The sequence below is a fragment of the Oncorhynchus gorbuscha genome, linkage group LG23, assembly GCF_021184085.1.
Source record: "Oncorhynchus gorbuscha isolate QuinsamMale2020 ecotype Even-year linkage group LG23, OgorEven_v1.0, whole genome shotgun sequence".
Lineage (NCBI taxonomy): Eukaryota > Metazoa > Chordata > Actinopteri > Salmoniformes > Salmonidae > Oncorhynchus > Oncorhynchus gorbuscha.
Genome location: NC_060195.1, coordinates 10,548,993 through 10,570,289, shown reverse-complemented (window position 1 = coordinate 10,570,289; position 21,297 = coordinate 10,548,993). Strand labels below are relative to the sequence as shown.

General features: G+C 43.8%; 1 protein-coding gene and 1 pseudogene across 1 annotated transcript; both read right to left on the bottom strand.

The window, feature by feature from the left end:
- Positions 1–535: 535 nt before the first annotated feature.
- LOC124010891 (heat shock 70 kDa protein 4-like) lies at positions 536–16,463 on the bottom strand. The gene is made up of 20 exons (XM_046323653.1): positions 16,021–16,463; positions 15,319–15,376; positions 14,779–14,919; positions 14,390–14,512; positions 13,620–13,719; positions 13,356–13,489; positions 12,858–13,102; positions 12,295–12,371; positions 11,979–12,130; positions 11,575–11,681; positions 11,069–11,202; positions 10,034–10,230; positions 9,677–9,778; positions 9,252–9,407; positions 8,894–9,019; positions 8,166–8,179; positions 7,907–8,015; positions 6,221–6,340; positions 4,344–4,505; positions 536–1,526 (listed from the first exon to the last, which is right to left on the bottom strand). Exons 1-20 carry the CDS (start codon positions 16,125–16,127, stop codon positions 1,317–1,319), a joined length of 2,574 nt encoding a protein of 857 aa, XP_046179609.1. The 5' UTR covers positions 16,128–16,463; the 3' UTR covers positions 536–1,316.
- A 145-nt stretch (positions 16,464–16,608) lies between these two features.
- On the bottom strand, positions 16,609–18,608 carry LOC124010890 (annotated as a pseudogene).
- Positions 18,609–21,297: the final 2,689 nt, after the last annotated feature.

Sequence of the window (21,297 nt, the reverse complement as noted above, 5' to 3'; positions counted from 1 at the left end):
GCAACGCAGTTAAGAACAAATTGTTATTTACAATGACCCCGGCCAAACCCTAACGAGGCTGGGCCAATTGTGCACCGCCCTATGGGACTCCCAATCACGGCCGGTTGTGATACAGCCTGGAATCGAATCAGGGTCTGTAGTGACGTAGATTGTACTACCATCTTAGTTTGTGGCGAGAGTAAATGAAAAACAAAGGCATTAACCAACTTACCGGAGCAGGCACGAACCGGAGCAGGGCAAGTTCTAGCGAACGCATTGTTTTCAGATTGGAATGCTGTGTGTTGATTGGGATGAATTAGGTATTCTTGAAGTGTGTACATTAGTACATTTACATTAGTTTATAATTAAAGTAGCGTATCATCCTGAATAACTGCAGTCCAGTTTTTTTGACAGATGAGATTAATTTTTCATTGATGGCATAAGAAATTAGGACATTTAGATAGCCATACAGTCATTATATAGCCCAGGTGGCGATATTGAGTAGTTTCAGTCAAACTGCATTCCTCTATAATGTTGAAAGAAGGGCCTCGTGAAGCGGTTTTCAATAACTTTATTAAAACTCAAATTGTGACAATGACCCGGAACAGTTATAGAGAGCACAAAACAGAAATAAATACCATGATACAGCGCTCATCGTCAAACAGGCTTATTGCAGTTGGTTCTTTCAATTTTATTTCAGCAAAACAAAAACAAAAAAGAATGGACATGCTATTGGCTGCAGAAATACACCATCATCAGGTACTGGGGTCAATGTGCCGAAATTACAGAATGCTGCCTGCATTGACAAGTGGAGTGAATGGCAACATCATGGCACCAATTCCCTATATAGTACACTATTTTTTTTAAATCAGGGGTCATATAGAGTCTCTGGCCAAAAGTAGTGCACTATAGAGTGAATAGGAAGTAGTGCACTATATAGTGAATGGGAAGTAGTGCACTATATAGTGAATGGGATGCCATTTGAGACAAGCAAGGAGTTTACACTTCACTAGCAGCTCTGGTACATCTGGGCAGCGTCTCATTCCTGCCTTTGCCTCCTTCCCTCGCTGCCTTGGTTAATTCCTTCCTGACCGCAACTGATTTGACAAGCTAGAAAAGACGTGAGCAATGTGCTACAGTACTGTAGTTAATATATCCAGCATGCCTTTTGGTAGACCATGCAGGTAGAGTATTGTTTTGCTTTTGTTGGAACTCATCTATCCAGTCCTATCAGATCTGAAAGGGGAAGGCGACAAGGAAACATGGGAAGGAGACTACTCTCAAATGAAGACACAGCCCCTGGTAGAGGAGACACTGGTTGCTGCTTGTCCGTCTGCTTAATCAAGGTCCATGTCAGGTCTAGGGTTGGTGGATTCCGTGGAGGGAGGGTTGCCTGTGCTGTCGGCGGTCCCCTTCTCGGTGCCCTCTGCTGGGGCTTTCTCCTGTCCGTTGACTGGTCCATTCTGCTCCCCTGCCTTGTCTTCCTTAGGCAGTTCCACCTTGGGCTTGGCCTTGGTCACGATGGGGTTGCAGGTGGAGTACAGCTCCTATTGAGGGGGAAAGAGTGAATGTTATGAATAACTTTACAAGCATATCACAGGATCATGTGTAAGTAATGTTGAGTTGGATGAGAAGCAGAAGGCTGGCATGCATAATTACAATAGTATAATGATATTCATGACTAAAATGCAATATTATTCACAGTACAGCTTGGTTGCAAGAAAAATTCCCTCTAATCTGCACATGTGCCCGCCTGCGCACTTCATACAGGAATGCTGCGCAGAAGAAATGCCATGCGAGGCAGAGATGCAAGACATTGAACGTCACTGAGTCCGCCCCATTGGTTTGCACTATATAGCTCAACATTTGTTCTGTGATCTAATCAACGTTATATCAGCCCCTCTTCAATGCAACAAAACAAATCTAACTTCGCAAGATTTAAGTCTGATTTGTGAGCCGTACTGTAGTGAGTGAGCCGTACTGTAGTGAGTGAGCCGTACTGTAGTGAGTGAGCCGTACTGTAGTGAGTGAGCCGTACTGTAGTGAGTGAGCCGTACTGTAGTGAGTGAGCCGTACTGTAGAGAGTGAGCCGTACTGTAGAGAGTGAGCCGTACTGTAGAGAGTGAGCCGTACTGTAGAGAGTGAGCCGTACTGTAGAGAGTGAGCCGTACTGTAGAGAGTGAGCCGTACTGTAGAGAGTGAGCCGTACTGTAGTTAGTGAGCCGTACTGTAGAGAGTGAGCCGTACTGTAGAGAGTGAGCCGTACTGTAGAGAGTGAGCCGTACTGTAGAGAGTACTGTAGAGAGTGAGCCGTACTGTAGAGAGTGAGCCGTACTGTAGTGAGTGAGCCGTACTGTAGAGAGTGAGCCGTACTGTAGAGAGTGAGCCGTACTGTAGTTAGTGAGCCGTACTGTAGTTAGTGAGCCGTACTGTAGAGAGTGAGCCGTACTGTAGAGAGTGAGCCGTACTGTAGAGAGTGAGCCGTACTGTAGAGAGTGAGCCGTACTGTAGAGAGTGAGCCGTACTGTAGAGAGTGAGCCGTACTGTAGAGAGTGAGCCGTACTGTAGTTAGTGAGCCGTACTGTAGTTAGTGAGCCGTACTGTAGTTAGGGAGCCATACTGTGGAGAGGGAGCCATACTGTGGAGAGGGAGCCGTACTGTAGTTAGTGAGCCGTACTGTAGTTAGTGAGCCGTACTGTAGTTAGTGAGCCGTACTGTAGTTAGTGAGCCGTACTGTAGTTAGTGAGCCGTACTGTAGTTAGTGAGCCGTACTGTAGTTAGTGAGCCGTACTGTAGTTAGTGAGCCGTACTGTAGAGTGAGCCGTACTGTAGTTAGTGAGCCGTACTGTAGTTAGTGAGCCGTACTGTAGTTAGTGAGCAGTACTGTAGTTAGTGAGCAGTACTGTGGAGAGGGAGCCGTACTGTGGAGAGGGAGCCGTACTGTAGAGTGAGCCGTACTGTAGTTAGTGAGCCGTACTGTAGTTAGCGAGCAGTACTGTAGTCAGCGAGCAGTACTGTAGTTAGCGAGCAGTACTGTAGTTAGTGAGCAAAATCAAATCAAATTGTATTTGTCACATACACATGGTTAGCAGATGTTAATGCAGTAGCGAAATGCTTGTGCTTCTAGTTCCGACAATGCAGTGATAACCAACAAGTAATCTAACTAACAATTCCAAAACTACTGTCTTATACACAGTGTAAGGGGATAAGGAACATGGACATAAGGATATATGAATGAGTGATGGTACAGAGCAGCAGTACTACAGTATATACAGTTGAGCAGTACTGTAGTTAGCGAGCCGTACTGTAGAGTGAGCCGTACTGTAGTTAGCGAGCCGTACTGTAGTTAGCGAGCAGTACTGTAGTTAGCGAGCAGTACTGTAGTTAGCGAGCCGTACTGTAGTTAGCGAGCCGTACTGTAGTTAGCGAGCCGTACTGTAGTTAGCGAGCAGTACTGTAGTTAGCGAGCAGTACTGTAGTTAGCGAGCAGTACTGTAGAGTGAGCAAAATCAAATCAAATTGTATTTGTCACATACACATGGTTAGCAGATGTTAATGCGAGTGTAGCGAAATGCTTGTGCTTCTAGTTCCGACAATGCAGTGATAACCAACAAGTAATCTAACTAACAATTCCAAAACTACTGTCTTATACACAGTGTAAGGGGATAAGGAACATGGACATAAGGATATATGAATGAGTGATGGTACAGAGCAGCATACAGTAGATGGTATCGAGTACAGTATATACAGTACTGTAGAGTGAGCAGTACTGTAGAGTGAGCCGTACTGTAGAGTGAGCCGTACTGTAGTTAGCGAGCCGTACTGTAGTTAGCGAGCCGTACTGTAGTTAGCGAGCCGTACTGTAGTTAGCGAGCCGTACTGTAGTTAGCGAGCAGTACTGTAGTTAGCGAGCAGTACTGTAGTTAGCGAGCAGTACTGTAGAGTGAGCAAAATCAAATCAAATTGTATTTGTCACATACACATGGTTAGCAGATGTTAATGCGAGTGTAGCGAAATGCTTGTGCTTCTAGTTCCGACAATGCAGTGATAACCAACAAGTAATCTAACTAACAATTCCAAAACTACTGTCTTATACACAGTGTAAGGGGATAAGGAACATGGACATAAGGATATATGAATGAGTGATGGTACAGAGCAGCATACAGTAGATGGTATCGAGTACAGTATATACAGTACTGTAGTGAGTGAGCCGTACTGTAGTGAGTGAGCCGTACTGTAGTGAGTGAGCCGTACTGTAGTGAGTGAGCCGTACTGTAGTGAGTGAGCCGTACTGTAGTGAGTGAGCCGTACTGTAGTGAGTGAGCCGTACTGTAGTTAGTGAGCCGTACTGTAGAGAGTCTCACCTTAGTCTTGTCCTGTATCTCTCTGACTTTAACAGCAGGCTCCACAGTCAAGCTCAGTTTACTCTGCTGGTTCATCTTGCTGTTCATCCAGATCATGGCATCATTCACCATCTTATCCACCTTGTTGATCTCTTCCTGGTCCAGATGATCATACTGCTCCTCCTGGGGGATGGAAAGACAAGTCAAGGAAACGTCTGACACATTTGTTCATTCCTGAAAGACAAACCTCTGATAACGGCCCCCTCAAACCCCAAGATGTCGTCTTTTGTAACAAAGTGTAACACACACACACACACACACACACACACACACATACATCGAACTGCTTTTACAGCTTTGGGATATCTGCAAATGGTTTTAGAATTGCTGTGAATATTTTTTTTAACTTGCTACACTGGAATATGAAGGTATCTGTAGGAAGTAACAATAGGATACGATTGGTGAACTGGACTGCATTTTAACAGAACTAGTCTCGTGTATTCTCATTGTCTTACGTCAGATAGTGCGTCGATTCCGCACTGAGGGTCGAGGGTCGCGTCGGAGTGACGCCATCTGACGTTTGACAGTGGTGCATTCTAGCATTAACGGCTGTACTATAGTACATTTCTACTACTAGTAGTATTTCTACGATTTCTCAGTCGTACCTGCTCCTCCTGGGGTACGCAAAGAATAAAGATGTCGTCCATTGTAGCAGTCCAGTAATAATAATAAAGTTTATATCCATTTAGTAGCATAATACAATACACATTTGGTCATTCCTGAAATGCAACCATTCTCAACGTCTGATATTTGCAATGGCTTAGAATGATTGTTGTAGTTCTGTGGAGCATTATGATCAAAATGTATCAGGTTACTTCTAGACCTCTGGGGCAGGGGAACCCTGGCTGTATAAGGGGCAGGGGAACCCTGGCTGTATAAGGGGCAGGGGAACCCTGGCTGTATAAGGGGCAGGGGAACCCTGGCTGTATAAGGGGCAGGGGAACCCTGGCTGTATAAGGGGCAGGGGAACCCTGGCTGTATAAGGGGCAGGGGAACCCTGGCTGTATAAGGGGCAGGGGAACCCTGGCTGTATAAGGGGCAGGGGAACCCTGGCTGTATAAGGGGCAGGGGAACCTGGCTGTATAAGGGGCAGGGGAACCGTGGCTGTATAAGGGGCAGGGGAACCGTGGCTGTATAAGGGGCCGGGGAACCGTGGCTGTATAAGGGGCCGGGGAACCGTGGCTGTATAAGGGGCCGGGGAACCGTGGCTGTATAAGGGCAGGGGAACCGTGGCTGTATAAGGGCAGGGGAACCGTGGCTGTATAAGGGCAGGGGAACCGTGGCTGTATAAGGGGCAGGGGAACCGTGGCTGTATAAGGGGCAGGGGAACCGTGGCTGTATAAGGGGCAGGGGAACCGTGGCTGTATAAGGGGCAGGGGAACCCTGGCTGTATAAGGGGCAGGGGAACCGTGGCTGTATAAGGGGCAGGGGAACCCTGGCTGTATAAGGGCAGGGGAACCCTGGCTGTATAAGGGGCAGGGGAACCATGGCTGTATAAGGGGCAGGGGATCCATGGCTGTATAAGGGGCAGGGGATCCATGGCTGTATAAGGGCAGGGGATCCATGGCTGTATAAGGGCAGGGGATCCATGGCTGTATAAGGGCAGGGGAACCATGGCTGTATAAGGGCAGGGGAACCATGGCTGTATAAGGGCAGGGGAACCGTGGCTGTATAAGGGCAGGGGAACCGTGGCTGTATAAGGGGCAGGGGAACCGTGGCTGTATAAGGGCAGGGGAACCCTGGCTGTATAAGGGCAGGGGAACCATGGCTGTATAAGGGCAGGGGAACCGTGGCTGTATAAGGGCAGGGGAACCATGGCTGTATAAGGGCAGCTGTACCTTGGTTTTATAAGCTTCAACGATCTTCATGTACATCTGGATCTGTTTCCCCATGTCATCGAAGGCTCTGGGTCTTTCCTCAGACTCCATGTACCTCTCCTGGATAGGCTGGCCCAGTTTCTGGAGACAGCAGACGACACTCGTGTCAGACACATTGGCTAATCTGACCCATTTCAACTGTGTTGAGAACTAGACTGAGGAGGAAGGCTAGGCATTTTCAGAGAGCGTGATGAAGCGACTTTCACCTGACTTCGTCGAAATGTAACAGAAATTTGCAGAACACACAATTGACTTGACAGAACTTTAACTCACAAGGACAAAAAATAAAATAAAATTTTAAGTGAGAAGTAAGCATTGGTCTGAAGCCCGAAAAAAGAAAGGAAAGTGACACGAGCACCACAATGCCTACTCCACCCATGCTCTACCAAGGTTTTCCAGCATTCAGCTTTGACCTACGAGAGTATCTATGTTGGTCTATTGAACATCAAACAACCTGTATGCTGGATGCTTAGCATTCAAACTTTCTCAAACAGACTAGCTAAACTTTAGCGAGCTAATCAAAATATATATGTTTGCATTGATTGTTTAACCTCAGCTTGAATACCACCACATAGCTAGTTATCTACAGTAGCCTAGTTTTGTCCGCAGCTACTTTCATGTCTGACAGCCTGTTGCAGGCAGCAGCAGCTGTGTTGTTGCCGAGCAACAGAGTTCGATCGACCCAGTTAGATTGAATTCTGAGATTCGGCTGAAAATCTATCAGCATTGTCAGAAATGCTACAAAGAAAAATAAAATAGCACCTCTTTGGTTCTTAATGGACGGAAATGTGCATGTGAGAGAGATACATTATGTAATAGTTTGTTGGTGCAACAGTTTCTAAGTCAATTCAAAAAATGTTTTTAAGTCAAATGGTCACTGTATGGAAGCTATCGTCTCGTTTTAATCCGACGCCTAGAATTTGAGCTAGGTAATAGCAAAAAAATACTTTCAAACTCAATTGTTCATGACCCTGTTAAAAATCAGGGTGTGTGGTTCTCTGTAACGGCAGGACGGCTCATGGCGAGAGGCAGAAAGTGTGTTGTGAACCTCCAATCAAGTTGATTTGTCAATTTTCATCGACATTGGTGTCATATTGGCTTAGATATGGTAGGGAGATAAGCTTCAACCAATCAAATCAATTTATAAAGCCTTTTTTTTACATCAGCTAATTTCAGAAAGTGCTTATACAGAAACCCAAACAGCAAGCAATGCAGATGTAAAAGCACGGTGTCTAGGAAAAACTCCCTAGAAAAGGTAGGAACCGAGGAAGAAACATTTGAGAGGAACCAGGCTCTGAGGCCATTCCTCTTCTGGCTGTGTCGAGTAGAGATTATAAAAGTGTACATGGCCATTAAGGGCAGACTGTTCTTCAAGATGTTCAAATGTTCATAGATGACCAGCAGGGTCAAATAATAATCACAGTGGTTGTAGAGGGTCCAACAGGTCAGCACCTCAGGAGTAAATGTCAGTTGGTATAGCCAAGCATTCAGAGGTCAAGACAGCAGGTGCGGTAGAGAGAGAGAGACGAAAACCTCAACGCATACCGGCGTGACTATAATGATAAACGGAAAGCATTACCTCAGACTCGGCTTAATCAGGGTCTGGGAAACTGGTCTACAGTAACAGTGTAGAACACTAAGCTTTACCTTCAGCACGGCCAGTTTGTCGATGTACTGTTGTTTAGGCTGGTCCTCTCCGTCTTCATACAGCCAGTTCTCTGTGTCCTCCAGTTGTAAAGACAGGATATCTCCGGTCCTACCACAGTCAAAAACACAGTTAATGACAGGATATCTCGGTCCTACCACAGTCAAAAACACAGTTAATGACAGGATATCACGGTCCTACCACAGTCAAAACCATACAGTTAATGACAGGATATCCCGATCCTACCACACAGTTAATGACAGGATATCCCGGTCCTACCACACAGTTATTAACATAGTTAAGGAAAGGGTATCCCATCCCACCAGGCAGTTATTAACATAGTTAAGGACAGGGTATCCCATCCTACCAGACAGTTATTAACATAGTTAAGGACATGGTATCCCCATCCTACCAGACAGTTATTAACATAGTTAAGGACAGGGTATCCCCATCCTACCAAACAGTTATTAACATAGTTAAGGACAGGGTATCCCATCCTACCAGACAGTTATTAACACAGTTAAGGACAGGGTATTCCATCCTACAACAGTCAAAGTCAACATGCTGTTGTGAACATATTACAGAGAAGACCATTCTGATCTACAGTACTATAAAAAGCCCTTTATATATTGTTGTTAAAGGGATACTTCAGGATTTTGGCATTGAGCCATTTATCTACTTCCATAAGATCATCTGACTAGACAAAGTAAACAAAGTGGAAGTAGTCAGAGTGTTCATTTGTGTTGAAATCCATAAAGATGAATCCCTTTAATGTAACATTATATAAGGTAGCATTGTTTAAAGTGGCTTGTGTTTCATTGTTGTTAAAGGGAAGCCAATTTCAGACAGTTGGAAGTGCCACAGAAAGCCACAGTACTCACAGCTTCACTGACCAAGTCCCAAAGTATCCCTTATAGAAACCTGCTGGGTGTTTCGTGGGCAGCTAATTTCAGACGGTTGGAAGTGCCACAGAAAGCCACAGTACTCACAGCTTCACTGACAAATTTCTCCAGCCTGCCGTGAAGTTTGTCCCTCATGTCGTACACATACTCCTCCACGTAGTTCTTAGCGTCGTTCCTCTCCTTCTCCAGCTTGTCCTGCATGATCATTTTACCCTGTTGAAACCAGACAAAAATCAACCACTTCAAGTTACCACAGAACACTCTTTTAAGCACGACTCAAAACAGAGAGAGAGAAACGTGTAAAAGACAAGTATATAGCAACAGCCTGATGAATACAACACAGAATGACATAACAGACAGAGATAAAAGAAACAGAGGACAGCAGTAAGGAGAAACACAATAGGTCAACAACACAATCCACAGATGTCAGATAATAATGTATTACCTCATTTTCTACAAAGAGGTTGAGCATGTCGATGGCCAGCTCCCACTGAGGGCTGTTCTCGATGGGAAGCTCCAAGACTTTTGTCTTGACTTTGGGCTTCTTGGCCTGGGGAGGCTGGTCAGACTTCTTCTCTGTCTTACTCTCCTCTGGAGAGGTCTGGGGAGAGAGGAGTGGGAAACAGCATCATTGAAACTAAATATCCATAAAGTAGTGCTCTTCACGCCTGGTAAATGTTTTTCAGCCTGCTCGGAGATGGGTTTGTTCTGTCTGGTCAGCTGGTCGTTGGCAAGACAACACAAACTGATCTGGGACCAGGCTACTCATTTTTGTCTAAGCCTCTACAAACTGCAGTGCTCCACTACCATAAAAGTCATGATCATAGATGTCAAACGTCTCAGGACATAAAAGGGAATATTCTATATTACCTCCATCTCCTCGTTCTCCGGCGGCGTCTTCTTCTCCTCTTCTGTCTCTTTCTGTCCATCTCCTTGGGCCTTTGTCTCATCCTGGTCAGTCTGCATGTTGCCCTGCAGAGAGCGCAGGTCACTTCATTAACGCCACATCTCTGGCCAATGACAGACAGACTTCCAGGTGGCAGTGTCATCACAATATAGTAGTGTACCTAACTGAACCTCTTCTTCCTCAGGTGGTATAGTTTAATAAAGCATTTGTAGGCCTATCTTTCAATGATGTACAAAGTTAACTGTCTGTGTACTGAATAAGACACTGGTCAAATTAAAATCCTATATTCAATTTGAAAGAATATGATTATTAACAATCACCTCTTTCTCTTCCTCTTTCTCTGGTGTTGCCTGCTGTTCTGTGTCCATGGGCTCCTCTCCTTCCTCGGTCTTCTGGACCTCCACCAGCGAGGCTGAGGAGACGCTGAAGATGCCGTGGATGTTGACCCTCACCTTCACCTTGACCTTGGAGCTCTCCCCAGACGCCTGGGGCACCACCTTCTGGATCACAAACTGACCTATAGGAAAGGACACAGGAAATAAGGTGGTAATGGCACACAGTTGGTACATTTCACAGGAAAAACTAATGACCAACTGGCCTATAATTTATTGTCCATAGGGGGAAACTTGCATTATAGACACATAGCAAAAACAGTTATACATTAATATTTTTACAAAATGAATTGGCAAGTCAATAAGTTTCATATTGCAAACTGTAGTCCACAAGCCTTTTTGAAAAGATACTGCTGCTAGGATGCATGACTATGTTTCTATAGAAGATACTGCTGCTAGGATGCATGACTATGTTTCTATAGAAGATACTGCTGCTAGGATGCATGACTGACTATGTTTCTATAGAAGATACGGCTGCTAGAATGCATGACTGACTATGTTTCTATAGAAGATACTGCTGCTAGGATGCATGACTGACTATGTTTCTATAGAAGATACTGCTGCTAGGATGCATGACTATGTTTCTATAGAAGATACTGCTGCTAGGATGCATGACTGACTATGTTTCTATAGAAGATACGGCTGCTAGGATGCATGACTGACTATGTTTCTATAGAAGATACGGCTGCTAGGATGCATGACTGACTATGTTTCTAAAGAAGATACGGCTGCTAGGATGCATGACTGACTATGTTTCTATAGAAGATACTGCTGCTAGGATGCATGACTGACTATGTTTCTATAGAAGATACGGCTGCTAGGATGCATGACTGACTATGTTTCTATAGAAGATACTGCTGCTAGGATGCATGACTGACTATGTTTCTATAGAAGATACTGTTGGCAGACAGAAAAGGACCCACGGGAGCGTTGTTCATAGTGGAGTCAATGCCTTGTACATACCTATGGTGGGGTCGGGGTACGGCAGCTCGTTGGGGGTGTTGTAGTAGGCTTCCAGAGAGAAAGGCTCCCTCCGGTAGAAAGTCAACACTTTGGAGAAGGGTGCAGCATGGTTCTTTGGGAATACCTCGCAATCGCTACAATGAACAACACACATAATAGTCTAGTTTACTAGCAGTAAAATAACCACAATGAACAACACACATAATAGTCTAGTTTACTAGCAGTAAAATAACTACAATGAACAACACACATAATAGTCTAGTTTACTAGCAGTAAAATAACCACAATGAACAACACACATAACAGTCTAGTTTACTAGCAGTAAAATAACTACAATGAACAACACACATAATAGTCTAGTTTACTAGCAGTAAAATAACCACAATGAACAACACACATAACAGTCTAGTTTACTAGCAGTAAAATAACTACTATGAAGCTATCAGAAACAAAAAAAATCTATAAATCAAGGTGATAATTAACAAAACATATGCATTGTAGTTTACCTCAAGCCTTCCTCTGCAGCAGAGTTCCATTTCAGAGAGATTGGGTAAGCAACTGCGTCTGTGATGGAGAACTCACGCACTTTGAATGCAGGGGACAGGATTGCACACTGAGGAGGCAGACAGGGGATATTTTTAGCAGGGAGGCAAACAATAATTCCATCACCATACTCCAGTAGAAATCAACAATGAATTAGGGTCTGCTGGTTAGAATTACATCTACAAAACGTTGGAATCATGAACATTAGTACTCCAATATTGACATATAATAGTAAAAGAAGCGTTTGGAGGCTAACTTTAGTTTTCTGATTTAATCTGCTGTGCAAGCAAATCCTGGATAGCCAAAGGGTGTGTTAAGGTCAGGAGGGGGGGGGGGGGGGGGGGGGGACAGAGAGAGATCATCAGACCTGCAGGGCACATCCTCTGGCCACGGCCTCATCAGCATTCAGGGTGGTGCTCAGCTCCTTCCCAAAGAACTTGCTGATCCTCTCTTTGACAGACGGGATACGGGAGGCCCCGCCCACTATTTCCACCGCATAGATGTCCTCCTTCTTAAGCTCTGATTGGACAGGAACCAGGAAGGAAGGCACCAATTAGACCTGACATAACTCAATGCTATGAAGACAATAGTCAATGCCTACACAGAAAATGCTCAATGTTATATACAAAGATAAATGCTGTACTAAGATTCAAGCAAGCTATATGCAAACCTACGATACTCACTGGCTTGGTCCATCAGGTTGTGCAGTGGTGCCTCCACTCTGGCCAGAACGTCAGCACACATCTCCTCAAATTGACCCCTAGATAAAATTCAGATGCAGATATAGGACCTTAATTTGATCACCCTGTTGTTGCAGGAATCTTGTTTATAGCGCATTCAAGTTTTTTAAAAACGCTCCTAAAAAGTTTGTAATATCCAATTAGACATGTCAGACTTCATTTTCCCTAACTAAAAATATATCAACCCTGACAAAGAAAATGTCCATTAATTATGTTGTGGCAAGATTATTTTCCTGCTGTAAGAAACTAGTCAAATTAAATCCTACATATGTATGCATCATCAATATGCACATTTCTGTGATAAAGCCATTAGAGTTCAAGGACCACAATGTGTTCTAAGGTGTCACTAAACTTACAATATAACTGTCATTTGGTAATTGCATCAAAGACAAAAAATAATGACTCATATCTAGTACTGTAGATCATGTAAGACTTACCAGTTGAACACATCAAGGAGGTGCTCAATTGAGATTACAACAATCTCATAGACTCACAAAACACTATACCTGTTGAGTTTTCCAGAGACGTCAATGTCGTTCATAAAGCACTCGATGTTGAGGGGCAGGTCTGAGGAGTTAGCGCTCATCAGCTTCTTGAGTTTCTCACACTCCTGGTAGAGCCTGACCAGAGCCCTGGGCTTGGTCTTCACGTCCAGCTTGTACTTCTTCCCAAACTCCTCACAGAAGTGTCTCACCAGCATCTCGTCAAAGTCCTTCCCGCCCAGCTCCGGGTCGCAGGCCGTCGCAAGGATCTGAGGGAAAAGAAAATGGTATTTAATTTGTTTTTAAAGAATATGAGCAAAAATGTATTATGAGGGCCGGGAGTTTTTCCCTGAGCCCATGAGACCTGACCAGAACAACTCTGGGCCCTATAGCACTTGTTTTGTTCAATAGCCAAGAGGTTATTGAAGTTGTCTGTAACTCTTTTGTGGACATTTTTAGTAAAAACGGTTCATTTGTAGAATTAGCATGACCCCCATAGCCTCCTGATTGAAAGACACTCACCTTCAGCTTGCCTTTGTTGAAGGCACAGACAGAGGTCTGGTATCCAGAGTGTCCAATGTCTACAAACACCACAATCCTGGGCTTTTCCTCTGGAGCAGGGAGGTCCTGCTTGTAGATCCCATACGCCAACGCCACTGTAAGAAAGATGGGTATAATCACAATTTATTATGAAACAGCATATCACCTTAATATCAAATAATAAGGTGCGGTTGAGTAAATTAGCTACAGTAACTCTGTTAGGGGTCAACACAGCTCTCTCCATACCTGCAGTTGTCTCATTCATGAGCCTCAGACAGTTGAGTCCAGCGATCTGTGCTGCGTCCACCACTGATCTCCTCTCGGCGTCCGTGTAGTAGCAGGGGACCTGGGGAGGATAACATAAGGATGCAAATACTCAGCAGGTGTAGAAACTCAATTACAAATTGTTTTTCATATCTGGTCTTTAGTCTAACTGTCCAAACTCAGTTTAACATGTGACCAAATTCCTGGTCCTTCTAGTAAAGTGTAGCGCCCAGTGCACACTAGCACACAGCAGATTGATACTCAAATTTAAAGAAAATCCAAATCAAATGCATTTATATAGCCCTTCGTACATCAGCTGATATCTCAAAGTGCTGTACAGAAACTCAGCCTAAAACCCCAAACAGCAAGCAATGCAGGTGTAGAAGCACAATGGCTAGGAAAAACTCCCTAGAAAGGCCAAAACCTAGATAAGAAACCTAGAGAGGAACCAGGCTATGTGGGGTGGAGATTATAAACCTAGAGAGGAACCAGGCTATGTGGGGTGGCCAGTCCTCTTCTGGCTGTGCCGGGTGGAGATTATAACAGAACATGGCCAAGATGTTCAAATGTTCATAAATGACCAGCATGGTCGAATAATAATAATCACATGAGAACAGTCCTGTATGCATGTACTGATCTATTAATCTGTCAACTGTGCTGTACCAAATAAAGCATACTTGTCCCGGCTTATGGAGATCTGCCAGCTATGAAATGTATTGTTCTCTAGAGCTGCAGCAGTATGACTGACTCACAGAGACAACGCAGTCAGCCACGGGTTTCTTCAGTGCATGCTCAGCTGTCTCCTTCATCTTGGTCAGAAGCATGGCAGTGACCTGCTCAATGCTGAACACCTTCTCCTCCTCCATGTACATCACCTGATGGACACACAGACACCAGTTGTCATTGTAAACGATTGCTTGATTTTAGGGTTCACACAGGTAGAGTACAAATACAGAATAAACACATGAAAGTATTTCCCAGCACAGACAGATGGATAGACAACCAATATATATTTGTTGATTACAGATTAGACAAGGATGATGAGTAATCTATTAGATCATTAAAAAGGGACCCGTCTCTCCATCAGGCCTATTCATATATTTCCCACCCTTTCAGCCAGATCTCTGTTCTCTCTCCTTACCTTGATGCCAGTGGTGCCCGAAGGCATCTGTGCCAGGTCGTAAACCAGGCTGGATTTCAAACTCTGGATGTACGGGTCAGAAAACGCCCGGCCATGAAATCTCTTGAACCCTTGGACTGTGTTCTTGCAGTTTGTGACGACCTGATATGAGATTAGCAGGGAAAGAACACAATGCTTTATGCAAAATAAATAATTATCTCACATTTAAAAAAGTAATTTAATGATTTGCAACCTAATGTGGAAGGAGTAATTATAAATTATGGAATAGGTGAAATCCCTTATCAAACACTTTAGATATGAAAAAAACGGTCAAAATTGACCCCATAGTTTTATTTAGAGTCCTTTGAGGGTATAAATGTATAACGATCTTCTCTTCTGTTTTTACCAGTTACATCTGGTCAATATATATTGGCCTGGATATGAAATCCCTATTTCTATGCATAAGCACAAAACCATAGAACTTGCTAGAAGAGTCACACCCTCAATGTGTCACTAATCAAATAAATAATCAAGTAAAGGTCGCCCTCGATCAAAACATACCTGGCTTTTTGCAGCTGCACCAATAGATCGATTCCGTGGTCCAAATGACACGCATGCTCTGAAAGAATTACAGCGGAATAAATATCAGTAAAATGCTCATGTCTGTTTTCACAGGGCTCGCCGTAATAAGATAACAGCGCTAGCTAGGATAACACAGTAGCATTTAAAATTACCCATCTAAATGTGTTTTATTAGCTGGCTAATAATAAAAGTCAGAATACACATGATTCCTATGAACAAGTCCACTGATGTCAAGAGATTGCAGGCCTCCTCCAAGTAGGATTCATGCGCCCATTCATACTTTATTGAAAAATTAACCCCTTAAAAACAGGGGACAACAATTAACCCCCCCATTGTCTTCGAAAACACACAAGATGTTAGGTGAGGAAAACAAGTTAAGGCTTCAAAAGTCAAATGGCGCATCGTTTAATTAGTAAAATAGATAAACTGAGTACAACGATTGCTAGTTGTTTTTTTACAAGTCATGGGGTGATCGGTCTCACTAACAACGTGCTGTTGCAACGCTGGTCGGTAGTTGGCGAGTTGCTCCGTTAATGTTATAGCGCATCTCCCCGTCTGTCAAGGCCACAAAATGTATTCTCATCTCTCTAGTTTCTCAATTCCTTTAGAAGTAAAACCGGTTGAAATTGTACAATTCACAACAAGCAGAATAACTCACACGAAATATAAAATGTCACTTACGGTGTACATCGATCGCTGTATTCATTGGCTACGGTTTCTATTCCTCCGGCTCTAGCTACCGCAACATAGCAGTTCAGAAACCCGACGTCGAATCCTACCACAGACATCTTCGCGAAATGTTACTCAACAAACAGAGAATATTATGGAAAAGCACAATATAGTCTTACAGTTAACTCCTAAATATGACAGTCCAGACCGCAAACTGAATGTATCAATGTACGTGCTGGTTTAATTCATTATCCCCACCCTAGTTTCATGAAGATGCAACTGCGTGCGCTTCTCGCCGGCAAATCGTCGATGCCTTCGAACAAGCTCACTTCAACATGGAGTTCAGTATAAAAGTCCCATGAGCATGATGGCATATGTCTGAAGAACTAGACCCATAGGCGGACAATTTGAGAAGTATGGGAGGCAACGCGGATGTCTAGAGAGACTGGCACTGTTCATGCTATCTGGGTTCATTCTATGGACCGTTCTGGATCATGCGACACATTTTTCCATGGTACCAAATATATTGAATTTTTTTCTTTATATAATAAATGTTATGGTATATTTAATCTCAAGAAATACTCAATGTTCATCCTCGGGTTCATTTTTGCCCCTTTATTTTTTAAACTAGGCAGTTAACAGAAAATGATTTACAATTACGGCTTGCCGAGGAACAGTTTAATGTTTCGGGGCTGAAAGAGATTTTTACCTCGTCAGCTTGGGGATTCGATCCAGCAACCTTTCGGTTACTGACCCAACGGCTGCCGTCTAGAACTACAATGGCATTAAACTTGATATTAATGATTTTGTAACAGTTTTGCTTTCCGTCCTCCTCACCCCTACCCGGGCTCGAACCAGGGACCTGCACACAACAGTCACCCTCGAAGCATCATTATCCATGTCTCTTGCAGACCAAGGGGAAACAACTACTTCAAGGTCTCAGAGCGAGTGACGTCACCGATTAAAACGCTATTAGCGCGCACCCCGCTAACTAGCTAGCCATTTCACATCGGTTACACTCTTATAGACTATGTAGATGTAGCCTGATATTGCCCACATCACATACTTCAGTATTTTATATAGACCTGTTAGCCGTGTTGAGCAGTACCCTCATTGCTATGTAATATTACATTTAACTTTACACTGTGTGACAAATGACTGGTCACTCATTTATATCTCTTCGTAGTGACCCATCTGGCAGGAAGACAGCAAACAATTCATCCCAGATATCCAGGTGAGGTGGTATCAAACAGGAAGAAAAAAATAACTTCTCTGATAAATATAATCTTTATTGACGAAACATACAGTGAAGGTTTAAACGGGGGGACCTCTTCATTTCACTCTTCATTCTCGTAGTCGGCAGCTACCTTCCTCTTTCCTTCTGAGTGGACATGGTTTCCCCAGGTGTATGTCAGGTACATGCAGATCATAGCTGGAAGAGAAGAACGGGAGAAGACCGGCTAGTGACTGAAAACAGGGATGTGGCTCGGGAGGTATACACTGAAAGATACGAGCAATGCATGTTTAGTTAGGCCATTTAAAACAGGCCATTTAAAACATCCCAAGAGTCAGAGATTTTAGACATGGGCAGACAGAAATTGTAATGAGAGTTACATAGCTATCCAACTACAGCGAACTGACTACACATTGAGAAGATTCTTTCAACCGACTACCTGCATCTGAAGAGTGAAGCTACATCCATAAAACCAGTAGAATGGTTCCGATTGGAGAGTGGCGCAGTAGTCTAAGGAGTTACTACGGACACTGGTTCGATCCAGGGCTGTATCCCAACCGGCCGTGATCAGGAGTCCCACAGGTCGGCGTAACAATTGGTCCAGCATTGTCCGGATTCGAGGGTTTGGCCGGGGTAGGCCTTAATTGTAAATCATTTGTTCTTAACCGACTTGCCAATCAAATATATATTAAAAAATAATTTAATCACTGAATAAGAAAATATTAAATCCAGTTCAGATACCTACCCCCTGACCAAATCAAAACCTAATATGGAGGCACGTTTCCTCTACTTCCTGCCTGAGGCAGCATGGTGCCCATATTGTGAGGCTGATTAAGACAGATGTGAAACAGACCATTGTGCGGGCAAAATGAGAATAAGACATGGAATCAATATTTAGATTTGGTGAGGGAGTAACATCTAAACTGAATTTAATAGTTTCTTGTTCACTGCTCAACGATGCAAACGGTGATTCGCCAATGTGAACCATTCTACCAATTATGGATGTAGCTTCAGACGCTGCTAGCAGGTAGTCATTGGACCATATCTCGCACAATATGGCCCTAAATGAGGCCATATTTATCAAGACGAGAACAGATCTGAAAATGGGGAGAGAGAAAAATATTTCAGAAATTGGATGGAGAGGTTTTATAACATGGGAATATCCTGCCTGGTTCTTCCCAGAAAGTAACGTGTAAACTCTGGGAGGACTTACGTGGAGCAACTTTGAAGACAGACGATGTGAATCGTCTCCAGACGTTGGGGATTCCTTTAGAGAAGTAGTTGGGGAAAGCCCTCTGCTCGAAGGGGACAGACTGTAGGTGATCACGTGCCTGATCTTGGCCAGATCTCCAAAGTGGCGACCCATGGTGTCCAGAGAGACGATCTGAAATTACCAAAGAGTATAAAGGGTATCGATGAGGAAAAAGGTGCAGTAGTTTAGATTTTGCAACGCAGTCGTCACACAACTAGCATTAATGACATTAAATGGGCATCTTGCCTGACGACAAACTAAATTATTCAGCTGCTCTATGTTCACCACATACTTCAGTCTGGGACTGCATTCGTTTGTGGTGGTCAAAATGAAGAGTTTTACAATACAAAGTCATAAGCAATTGTACCAATCAGAGTATCAAAGCCAATTGTTAATTTTCTAAACGTGGCTTTACCCACATGTGTTCTGGCTCTTGCCCAAGCCATTAGTTTCAGGGACCAATTAGAATGTTTAGAACGCGTTTGCGTTCTAGAATTCATCGGGGAGGTAATCAGATCCAGACTCATTGCGGAGAAGAAATTAACTTCCATGTAGCGTTTGGCCCGGAGCAAGGAGTTTTGGTAGCCAGGCAAATGTGCATCTCCTCTTTCTAAGAAATGGCAAACATGAGAGTCAGCCAGTCCTCCACAACAGTAGTCAGAATATATTATTCGGACCCTACGCTTGTTTACAGCTGCACTGGGGTCAGACAGGCTTCCTGTTTAGATGAAGCATTTCACTACACTCGCGTTAAACATCTGCTAACCACGTGACCAATAAAATGCGGAGCCGGCGCGAGATATGGCTCAAAATATACCTCAATCCAGATTGAACGACTGCTAGTTTTTCTGGAAAACTGCCCTTTTCATCCTCATTCTAGGTAGCAGAAGTACCAGCAGCCATTTTTAATGGCAGTGTCAACAAAGGAGCCAATCAGCTCCTTTGTTGTTCAATGTGAAGTGCCATTCCATAATGTCTGCTGTAGCTACTGATAGCTAGCATGGGGAGGAGAACAGCAGTCGTTCAATCTTCTGTGTAACAATTGGGATTATGGGACAATTCTGAGTACAATGCAATTTCTCATCCCTGGATTGAGGTACACTACATGACCAAAAGTATGTGGACACCTGCTTGTCGAACATCTCATTCCAAAATCATGGGCATTATTATGGAGTTGGTCCCCCCCTTTGCTGCTATAAACAGCCTCCACTCTTCTGGGAAGGCTTTCCACTAGATGTTGGAACATTGCTGCAGGGACTGGCTTCCATTCAGCCACAAGTACTAATGAGGTCGGGCACTGATGTTGGGCGATTAGGCCTGGCTCGAAGTCGACATTCCAATCCATCCCAAAGGTGTTTGATGAGATTGAGCACTCGGCGGTCATATTCTGTGAGTTTGAGCACTCGGCGGTCATATTCTGTGAGTTTGTGTGGTCTACGTCCTGGACGTTTCCACTTCACAATAACACCACCTATAGTTGACCAGGGCAACTGTAGTTGGGCAGAAATTTGACTGACTTGTTGGCAAGGTGGCATCCTATGACGGTGCCACGTTGAGCGTCACTGAGCTCTTCATTAAGGCCATTCTACTGCCAATGTTGGTCTATGGAGATTGCATGGCTGTGTGTTCGATTTTATACACCTGTCAGCAATGGGTGTGACTGAAATAGCCAAATCCACTCATTTGAAGGGGTGTCCACAAACTATGTACAAGTGTTTTCCAAGCCATATCTAGTGCCGGCTCAGCAGTGTCTTAATCTATACAGGAAGCCTGTCCGACCCCAGTAAAAATGCAATGTCAATAGACATGTTTGGACGTGATTCCTTAATTTCCAAACACAACTGGATGGCAAACATTATATTAACTAAAGCGTTAGCCAAGTTAACACCATACATTCGATGACATCGGTCACTTAGTCACCGATTGATATTACGACAGGTAAACTCGTGTCTGAGAGATAATATAAAATATGAAAATGGTCAAATTTAGCTAGATAGAAAAGATGATTGTACAAGAGGGCAACCAGCCATGAAGACCTTGCTTGACATTCACGCCACGATTTAAAAGGTGTGTAATGGCACGATACTTACTTCGTAAAATCCCAAGAACATACACTGATATGACACTTATACAAGTGATTAACATTGTGAAATGAATCCCAAAAACCTTGACCTTTCAGTGTCTCTTACCTTACTGCTTCTCAAAACGCAGATTAATTGCTGTTGGTGTGGGCTCTGCCCTAGATCGCTGAGCTATAAAAAACAACTCTGGATTGGTTCAACAACCAGCAGAAGTTGCCTTACGTAACTTCCGTTCTTTTTCTTCTTCTATGATATATTGGCGTTCCACAAACAAACGTTAAAGGTGCATGCCGCCACCTACTGTGCTGGAGTGTGTGGTCAGTCAAGGTTTACAACATTTCTAAATCCTCCTACCTAACTCCGTAGGTAAAATCAAAAAGAGCCCTAATAACTTCTAATAGACCCTTCCCCATCCCCCAAATCCAGTCCAAACCCCCCCGTCTCTGTCAAACCTCAAATACCCTACACGTCAATCTATCCCTCTCTTCAACATGCTGACAACAATATAACAACACATGCTCCAACATTTCAGCAACCATACACTCCAGATACAAACCATTCACATGCTTGCCAACTAGATGCAATGACGAGTTCAATGTTTGCTGTCCGTGACACTTCCTACCTTCAAACATTATGTTAAAGTTCCAACTCGTATGGACAAGCCCATTGGCCCTCTCTGCACCAATAGGAATGATGCCTACTGCTCGACTGCTCTGCCTCCG

What these genes read in the sequence shown, in the direction of transcription:
- LOC124010891 (XM_046323653.1), bottom strand. Translation starts at nt 16,127, where the DNA reads ATGTCTGTGGTAGGATTCGACGTCGGGTTTCTGAACTGCTATGTTGCG. An exon ending in ACCTCTTTGTAGAAAATGAG is followed by an intron (nt 9,020 to 9,251) that starts GTAATACATTAT and finishes TGGTTTCAACAG; the next exon opens with GGTAAAATGATCATGCAGGA. An exon ending in AGATACAGGACAAGACTAAG is followed by an intron (nt 1,527 to 4,343) that starts GTGAGACTCTCT and finishes CCCCCTCAATAG; the next exon opens with GAGCTGTACTCCACCTGCAA.